Here is a 10,363-nt window from a genome sequence, read left to right on the forward strand (position 1 = left end):
CCCCACCCGACCCAAAAACTCCAGATATTCGAATACTTAAAAATACTATTCGAATATTTCCAATAGCAAATTAGCGAACGAATATATGAGTGTGTTTGTTATAAAACAAAATTACTTTCATCTGGGCAAAAAATGTATGCAATTTTATTTCATCTAGTACCACTGTGTCAAGTAACCTTGGGCTTGAAACAAGTATTGGGTACCTGTAAAAAAAACAAAGTACTCAATTTTTGTGCAGAACTAGAGTAGTCATAGACGCTAACCATTATCTCTGACATTAGCAGCTTACCCCCCCCCCCCCCCCTCGAGGGGTGGTTGTATTTATATCCGTGGCGTTTATGTCGATTGATACACTGCATGTAGCAGTTTTAGCCACATGTTTTACTATTGTCGTCTATGGGATTTGATTTGGTGGTATATACCCTATCGAGGCAATAAGGTAATATGATAAAAAAAATGACAAATTACCTTACCATGTGGCAAAAGTTTTACAGTTGACAGATTTTAAATATGAAATTCGGTTTAGAAGAATGCCAGACAACAGCTCTTGCATTTAACCTAGACAATCCAATGATAATGTTTTTATTTGCATCGCACAAACTTAGTCTCTTATCCGATACCATTCCATGATTCAAAATCATCCTTAATTAAAATTATGGCTTTCACAAAATATATTTAATTAGACTCGATTCATACGTATTCATCATTTTGCGGAAATTAAAATTAAGAATAACCGTGTCCCGTAACTAGTTCAATAGAATTTTATAAATACATACCATTCTTTTATAGTGGTGCTGAAATAGTTATCGAATTGTCTTTCTCAGACATGGCAATATTTTATCATTTGTTTTCAGAGATTTGTCTGCTAGAAGATTACGTACCATTACTATAAAAAGAGAGGTTTTCTATATACACATGCACTTAATGAAAATCTGCTAGCCAGTTCTGATGGAAATCGATTTTGGTGAATACCGTTATGGTATATTTCAGGATGTTCTAGTCTGGTGAAACAAGGTTCGGCGCATTAGGCTTACCTGGGACTGTGCTTCTCAAACGTTTAGTCTGGACTCAATCTCTAATAACATCATACAAATATATTGCACGAGTCTTAATCCAGACTCTAAACGTTTTATAAGCACCGGGCCAGGCCTACTTCATAGCTTTTAATTGACATAGAAAAATCTGAGGTGAATGTCTGAGACATGATTAATATGCGATGGAATCAGAAAATTACCTAAACAGGTTAAAGAACATGTTTTCCCTTTAAAGGGTTTTCAACTGAAATTACTCGTCGTACGGAACATCTTAGATTATATTTTCTAGTATTTCTAAAACAGAAGTGCGTAAAAATCCACCATTCATGATCATAGTTATTGTTTGTGCGATAAAATCATTTCAAGAGAAAGAGGCGATATGCTCAAATATCAACTCAAAAGTTTAATGGAATGTAGGGCTGATAATTAACATAGAGCTTAAGAGCGTAACACTTTACTTAAAAGTGGACAATTCAAAGAATAACCATAAGTGTGTAGATGGATTTTTCACTAGTCCTCATGTTCCACCTTAATATTCTCTGTATTGAAAGGCTTGGTACATTCGCCATCTCCATCGGGTATATCAGCTGTGATGGTGACAACCTGGCGAGTTACAGACTGATTGGAACTGTTGACGATTTCCCTCAAGTGGCTCTTGGCAATTCTCAGATCTTTATAGATGACGTTGAGATCCAGTATGACGATCCCGCCTATGGACGCGACGAGACAGATGATTCCGACGTAACCGATGGACTGGGCGGACGGCCTGTGGTCCTTGGCGCTGGTTTTCCTGCGCGTGGTGGCCGAGACGTCTGCCTTGTTGACGCTGAGCGTGCTCACGAGCTGCTGTATCTCCTGGTGGATCTCCTCCAGGGTCTTCGAGGAGTTGATGCTGACAGTCGGTTCACAAGGACACTCGCAGTCATCGTTAGTCACGTTGGGGGCGAACGTGGCGAACTCCCCGGTACTGTATGCTAAAATGTAAACATATGGGTCCTTGCTTATAAAACTTTTAACAGTCCAGATTCAACGTTTAATCATGTCACACGCATACAATTTGTATGGCGTTGCCATGACATTACTGTCTCAGACTCTATTAGAGTCTCGAGTCTAGACTCTAAACGTTTTATAAGCACCAGGCCAGAAAAATAAAGGGTCATTTTATAAGTAAAGTAAGGGAAAAAGAAAGGACACCCAAACACACTGTTATAAACAGTGGCTGAAATATCGTGTATATTCTAATATTTAATTATTAAAACAGGTTTCATCTTTTTTTCTTCCTGTAACCAATTTTTGACTGCACAAGCTACCTGGATAAAAAATTGGAAGATTGATTAAAAAAGTGCCATTTTTTAAAGTTGATAGCGGGAAGAATATGAAACACAGAACATTGCGAATTGGAACATAACAAGTTTGCTCCGTTGTCTATTGGCAATTTTCACTGTGATACATATCTTGCTTTTAAAATGGTACCATGATACTAAATGAAATCTCAAAACATGTTACACCATTGAAACACCAACCAACATTATTGCACCTACTACAAACCATGGTCGATCAACTCGTATGCGTTTGTTCCATGATAAAATGCACTTCTTTAGTTGGAAAGTTATCTGCCACCCACCAACATTTTCACAAATCCGCAGTTGTCATAAAGACTAGAATTTCCATTAAGGAATCTTATATATGCACTGTCCTACGCTTAACAGTGAAAGAAAGAAATGTTTTATTTAACGACGCACTCAACACATATTATTTACGGTTATATGGCGTCAGACATATGGTTAAGGACCACACAGATACTGAGAGAGGAAACCCGCTGTCGCCACTTGATGGGCTACTCTTTTCGATTAGCAGCAAGGGATCTTTTATATGCACCATCCCACAGACAGGGTAGTACATACCACAGCCTTTGATATTCCAGTCGTGGTGCACTGGCTTTAATAGTGAAAGCAGAATATGTATACTTTGATTGATAATTTATTTGTATATAACATGTATAAATAAATACAACATCCCAACCAATTTATTTGTATATAACATGTATAAATAAATACAACATCCCAACCAACCAAAAGCCACACCATCACCACTTACATTTACAAGAAAGCTATTCAACCCACAAAACGAACAAAAACAAAAAACAAAAATCTCACCACAAAGCCCCAACAAAACAAACAATCCACCCCTTAACCCCCCCCCCCCAAAAAAAAAAAAAAAACCCACACCCCCAAAAAAAAAACCCCCACAACAAAAAACAAACAAAACAAAACTCCAACAACAAAACAAAACAAAACACAAACAACAACAAAATACCTTCCCCACAACCCCCCAACCCCTACCCCAACACACAACAAACAAACAAAAACTAATGGTTGCAAAATCAATGCGCATATTTTATGATTTTGTTTTGAATTTGTGGCTGTACAATAATTTATTAATATTGCTCCGTGACAATGTGATCTCATTTTGAAACCTGACTGCTAAAACATGTTTTGCGTGTTCGTTTATTGGAAGTGAACACCCATTGTTGATTGAAAGACTGCATGCAGCGAGGTAACGCACCACCGATTAATAACAAATAAAAAACAGCATCGATTGACACCAAACACAATAACGGAATTAGCAATTAACGCGAAGATGGTTGTTTTCTAGACATTGCCAATTTAATTAAAAGCGTCCATTCCTGTAAAACAAACACAAACCAGTTCTGTTGATCACGGTCACGTACATGCAGACAGAAATCAAGGGACTGTTCTAGAAAAATGTATATATGCGGTCGGTTTGGGGATGGAAAGGAAGAGATATTCGTTGATCTTATGGGTGGGGACGGAAGGCATGTTTGTTGACCATACAAGTGAAAAACTAAATTAAAGTTTGTTTTCTTTAACGACACCACTAGAGCACATTGATTTACGAATCATCAGCTGTTGGATGTCAAACATTGGGTAATTCTGACGTATAGTCTTAAAGAGGAAACCCGCTACATTTTTTTCTATTAGAAGCAAGGGATCTTTCATATGCATCATCCCACAGACAGGATATCACATACCACGGTCATTGATATTCCAGTCGTGATTCACTGGTTGGAACGAGAAATACCCCAATGGGCCCACCGACGGGGATTGATTCTAAACCGACGGCGCACCAAGCCAGCAATTTACCACTGGGCTATTTCCAGCCCACTAAAACCGCACAAGGTCGAAGAAAGCGGTAAGGTATGTCAGGTCAGGTCAGGCTTCAGCCGTACCAATATTTCGCCCGAATTTCAAGTTTAAAAAAATGAAAGAAGAAAAAATCACCACCAACAACAACATACTACATGGCGTTGTTAATTCTGCTTGAAATATAATATCGCCAAACAACTATTAAAAAATACGGATGGGGCATTATGTAACACTCAATGCGTGGTGTAATCAAAATAGGACTTAAGTCTCACTACACAGTTGACTTTCGGGTGAGAGTTCATTCCACTATAGTTCCTAATTGTGACACATGTTATGGTTCACATATTCACTTCCAGGAAATGGTGAAAATTAAAACAATATGTATGTTTAATGGTAATTTCTGGCTGTATTTTGCCCATGTTATTTTGCGCAAGGGACAGCTGGAGTGAATCGGTTAATGAACCACCTGTTCGAACCGCTACTACAGCCAGATGCGGTCATATAGCAAAAAACTGAGGCATAAATGTTCTCAATTTGGGAGTGAAAATAAATGCTTATATGTTCGCAATGGTGTATGTTGTTAGTGCCAACGAGAACCCGTTCTATTGGCAATCTTCATTTGAATTTGGGCAATTTAAAATGGGTTTCAATGACAGATGACGTCTGTGTAGTCAGACCATAACAATAAATTTGGAGTTGTTACAGGCCTGTAAATAAAGTGAGACCGCCCCTTAATATGTTTGGAACGGAAGTATAAGTAATTGTCTCTGGTACAATTTTAAAAGGTAGTATCCAATTTTGATATTGTATGATTTTCGTGAATGAAATATATATTTTTTAAAGCGCTAAAAACATTTCGACGTCCATAAATGTATGAAACAAACGGCAAATACTTGTTGGCCATTCTAGAACACACCAGAGACAAGGTATGGTGTGGAGTATGATTCACCGACACTATTAAACATTTTAATTTTTAAATGTAACATGACTATTTGCCATTCAAAGATAATCAAAATCAATATAGAAGTAAAGTAATATGCTGGGGTGGCTGGGAACTCCGAGGCCCCTTAGCGCGCCATCCTTATCACTATCTATCCGATCTAACCCGTCGCCTATTGCACAAACCATTCAATACACTTTTGCCTGCATTTCCGTCATAAATAAATAAATAAACGAATGGTACTGAGTATTGATGAAAACATTACATATATATATATATATATATATATATATATATATATATATATATATATATATATATATACTCTTGAAAAAAGTAGGGGAACTCTAATAAGAATTTACAATTGCCAAAATTACAAGGTATATTAGCTGTGGGGAATGGTTATATGATAACAGCGAATTAATTGGGCAAACATGACAACCGGTAGTTCAGTATTACAGTACGTTTTATGGCCACCAAAGATCTTGAAGGACGATTGGGGTCAGAAGTGAAATTTGAAAGTTGACGGTTTTTTATCAGTAAATCGCAAATTCAAACAATAGGAATGACTAAAATCAAAACAATAACAACTGCATGATCAACAGAATGAAAAAAGATTGACAGAAATAATATTCCACAGTGATTAATGGACCTTCCTGAAAATTGTCAAAATCGAGAATGACACCCCACACACGTGTACGGGGCAACTGCATGATGCATGTGCAAACTACGGAATGTGTTTCGGTGTGTTGATAAACAGACCTGAACGTTCTTTACTAGGATGTCTGTGGTCAAAACGTATGTTGGGTCTAATAGTTGATATTAACAGTAATATATCAGGTTCCCCTATTTTTTTTTAAGAGTATATTTATTATCATGATTATTATTGTCAAATCGCATGCGAAATGCATGGTCGATATTTTATGATCTAACCTAAATAAACAATAACTCTTGCATGATATGATACCCACGACATTTATTATTATTATTATTATTATTATTATTATTTACTATTGCCATTTAATTTAAATCTACCCAGAGAATGAAATAAAATACGATTTTGTTTATCTTCATTTCAAATTGTTTATTGGCCTATTATTTCTTTTACAACAGTCTTATTTTTTTTTGTATGTCTTGAACTATAGTAGCAGCCTTTGATCATAATGTAATCAAATAGAAGGTTTTTTTTTTATACACTACCCATCATTTACTAACAAAGTATATATATTTGTAACACCCCCCCCCCCCCCCCCCCCCCCCACACACACACACTCACGTTATTTTAGTGATCGATGCTGGAAAAATCCTTGGATAGAGGTGGCCAGTTATTATTTCACTCCAATAAGGAGTCATAACCATAGCATGTGTCGGTATTAAATTTGTTGAAACACAAATTACGTTTTTTTTTCCCAGTGTCAAAATGCTCTTTAGTGCAAAATAGAATTTTATCTCCGTTTCCACTATTTTAAAATCGAGATGACCACATGTGGTAGGACCCGTTTTGAAAACTATTCTGTCACCAAATTATTAGTCATTTCTTTAATATTTGCCTTTATATTTCACCAGGTAATTGACTGTTAGGCCTACACTACGCCATATGAACAACGTATAATAACAATATTTTACAGTGACGAGACAGGCTTTACAGAAGATAATAAGATACTGTAGAATAATATACTGAATTTTACTAAAGTTGTCTAGGATTTTTGTGGTAGTAAACTAAGATATATATTTTTTCAAATTAAGATTAACTTTAAATATAGTGTGTGTTTTACCTCTTGATGATGACAATATATCACTATCCCATTGTAGATATATCATTTTGTCTTAAATTAACGCGGTTAAGAGGTAGATTTATTGAAGAGTGAATGAATGAATGAATGAATGAATGTTTAACGACACCCCAGCACGAAAAATACATCGGCTATTGGGTGTCAAACTATGGTAATGCAAATAAATAAAGTGATGATCAACATCAATATAAAAATTCAAGACTTAAACTAAAACAGTGTAAAGAACTGTGCAAAAACACAACTATCACAGAATTTTACGGATACTGAATTTTACTCAAAACTTCAATTTTGTGCTGTATTGGCCATTCTCAAAGAGAATGTTACACCCCTGCACCACGGCGAGGTTACAATACACGCAGGGGTTAGTGAAGAGAAGCTCATTGAAAGCCACATATATCAGTCATGCCAAGGTGATTGAATATATCTTTCACGTGTTTCATCCATTTATAGTTATATCCATTTAGAAATGAGTTGTGTAACATTAGTTGATATATTAAAAATGAGGATTTCGTTCGTTTGCCTAATATAATTCGAGCCCCACCCCACCCCCACCCCCAAAAAATAAAATAAAAAATATAAAAAAATAATAATAATTCACCGAACCATCCACCAACCACATACTAGCTAATAAATTTTTAAAACATTCTAATCGATTAAAAAAAGTAAAATCTATAAATTTGGATTCGTGACGACCAGCTTTTTAGCTTGTTCAGGTTAAAGTGCCCCTGAAAACCGCCCAGAAGCAGTGATCAGGAATGACGTGTTTGAACCTCAAGCAAGCAACAAAAAGAAAATAAATAATAAAAGAAGAAGAAGAAAGAAAGAAAAAAGAAAGAAAGAAAAAAAGAAAGAAAGAAAGATGGCAATTTCAGATGAAAGCCGTCTGTTAATGTTTGTGCGTCTTTCCATAAACTCAACATTGTACGGATTTCCAACTGTTAGTCACTTTTATAAAACATAAAAAATGATTACACTTACATGTTGGAATACTATATTTTTAACGCGTCGATTTGAAGGGGGATATGAGCCCAGTATAGTGTTTGTTGTCGATATAATATTATGACGCAGTACTTTTTGTTTATTCCGTGGAACGTTTCACGTGTAATCGTTGTGAATAATATTAAATATTAAAATTTTATGATTCGTGATGTATAGTATTCCCCAGTACACGCAGCTTATTACGCAAAAATCAGGACGCCCTAAAACATTTGAGAGCAACTTCCCTCCGATCACACCGCGCATGCCAACACATACGCCTATACTGTTACATACTAATAAACTACTAATTTAATCACGACCGTATCGAGTACTATCGCTATTTTCACAGTGATTCGTGAGTGCATGGCGTCACAGCTGTATATATAATCCATTGAACATCTTACACAAGAGATAACGATTTTGATATCGGAACAGGGTTTTGTCGTTAAGATATACACAGCGAACTGAAGTACATAATAGTGGCTACAAGTACCACGATAGTGGCTACAAGTACCATGGTAGTGGCTACAAGTACCACGGTAGTTGCTACAAGTACCACGGTAGTGGCTACAAGTAGTTGCTACAAGTAGCACGGTAGTTGCTACAAGTACCACGGTAGTTGCTACAAGTAGTTGCTACAAGTAGTTGCTACAAGTAGCACGGTAGTGGCTACAAGTACCATGGTAGTTGCTACAAATATCATAATAGTGGCTACAAGTACCACGATGTTGGCTACAAATACCACGATTGTGGCTACAAGTACAATGCTAGTCGCTACAAGTACCATGCTAATGACTACAAGTACCACGGTAGCCACACAAACAATGTAATTATGTAGCATAAACGTTAAAGAAACCAATAACATTCTAACACGCAGAACAATAACTTAACTCACGTTAAGCGAGAACATAATACAAAATGAATAAAATTAACAGAAACAAAACACCCACAAATAAATGACCAAAGAATACATGAGATCAAAACAATTCATCCTAAGTACATAAGCAGTCACCTTCTAACCGCCAGTTTCATATGCCGATGGCAATAAAAACAGACAACAACAAACAAAACAAAAAAACAACAAGAAAAAACAAAAAACAAGAGAAAAACTGTTAATTTAAAATAACTAAAACACTCAAATAATTATATACTCACCTAAAAATACGAATATTTCACATAGAATAACAAATATTTGATATTGTAGGAGTTTCATATTTTTGAAAGGTGTCAGTGTTTTACCATCATGATCAGATTCTTTACATTATTCCATGGCGTTTACAGTGCATAATGCGTGTCAAAAACTGAGATACGGACTCATTACAACATAAATCATTTATGTGCCAATGTCATAACGGTGATCCACTGTTAAACTTGACGTTGGCGAGCTTCACATCAAAGTAAATGTGAAGAGAGAGAGAGAGAGAGAGAAAAAAAAAAGAGCACCCGATCAAGCGGAAAAATCGAACAATTCAATAAATAATGGATTTACAAACGCAATCCATCTCTCTTTCTCGGTCTTTAAATACTTATATATCCACTGCACACTATCTCTGTTTATACCATAAACTGTTTCATCGATTCAGGTATGGACCATTATACAGAAACACGTCTGACGTCGAAGGTAACACACGTCATTGCCATGACAACTCGGTGCTGGTTTTTTTTTTTTTTTTTTTTTTTTTTTTTTTGCCGCTAACACGTTGGGTTGTAAATACAGAACTAATGACAATGTCGACGTGGAGAGGTACACCAAGGATACGAACAGTGAAAGCGCACCGTGTTGTTTATTGGAAATGATTGACACGCCACACAATAATATATGCTAATGGACAATTGACTTTCCTATAGTCAGAACATTTCCTCCAACATCCGCCGGCAAACAAAAGCCCGATGGTAGGAGCGGATGCAGTTTATCGGGGTGTTGTTTCCAGATTATGTTTTTAGCTGCATATATTAGGGTACAGTCAAACCTGTCTTAGTTTGTCTTGTTTAACGACACCACTGGAGCACATCGATTAATTAATCATAGGATATTGGATGTCAAACATTTGGTAATTCTGACTCATAGTCATCAGAGGAAACACGCTACATTTTTCCTAATGCAGCAAGGGATCTTTTATATGCACTTTCCCACAGACAGGAAAGCACATACCACGGCCTTTGTCCAGTTGTGGTGCACTGTTTGGAACGAGAAAAACCAATCACCACTGAGGTGGTTCGACCCTGCGACGCAAGCACCTCACGCGAGCACTCAAGCGACTCAGCTAAATTCCGCCCCACCTGTGTTAGACTCATAAGCGTACGAGACGGGGGGGGGGGGGGGGGGGAAGACAACTGACCCTCTAGTACTGGAGCAAACTTTCACATTCGGGCAAAAATGATACTGATATTCTGGCAAAATGTGCTAACTTGAGACCTTTCTACCATGTATTTCCATCATTCTGCCCTCAA

General features: G+C 36.7%; 1 protein-coding gene across 1 annotated transcript; it reads right to left on the reverse strand.

Annotated features, from left to right (window-relative positions):
- Positions 1–1,149: 1,149 nt before the first annotated feature.
- LOC121383330 lies at positions 1,150–9,924 on the reverse strand. The gene is made up of 2 exons (XM_041513290.1): positions 9,068–9,924; positions 1,150–2,008 (listed from the first exon to the last, which is right to left on the reverse strand). The coding sequence occupies exons 1-2, from the start codon at positions 9,123–9,125 to the stop codon at positions 1,545–1,547; spliced, it is 522 nt and encodes a 173-aa protein (XP_041369224.1). The 5' UTR covers positions 9,126–9,924; the 3' UTR covers positions 1,150–1,544.
- Positions 9,925–10,363: the final 439 nt, after the last annotated feature.

Source organism: Gigantopelta aegis, chromosome 10, assembly GCF_016097555.1.
Source record: "Gigantopelta aegis isolate Gae_Host chromosome 10, Gae_host_genome, whole genome shotgun sequence".
Classification (NCBI taxonomy): domain Eukaryota; kingdom Metazoa; phylum Mollusca; class Gastropoda; order Neomphalida; family Peltospiridae; genus Gigantopelta; species Gigantopelta aegis.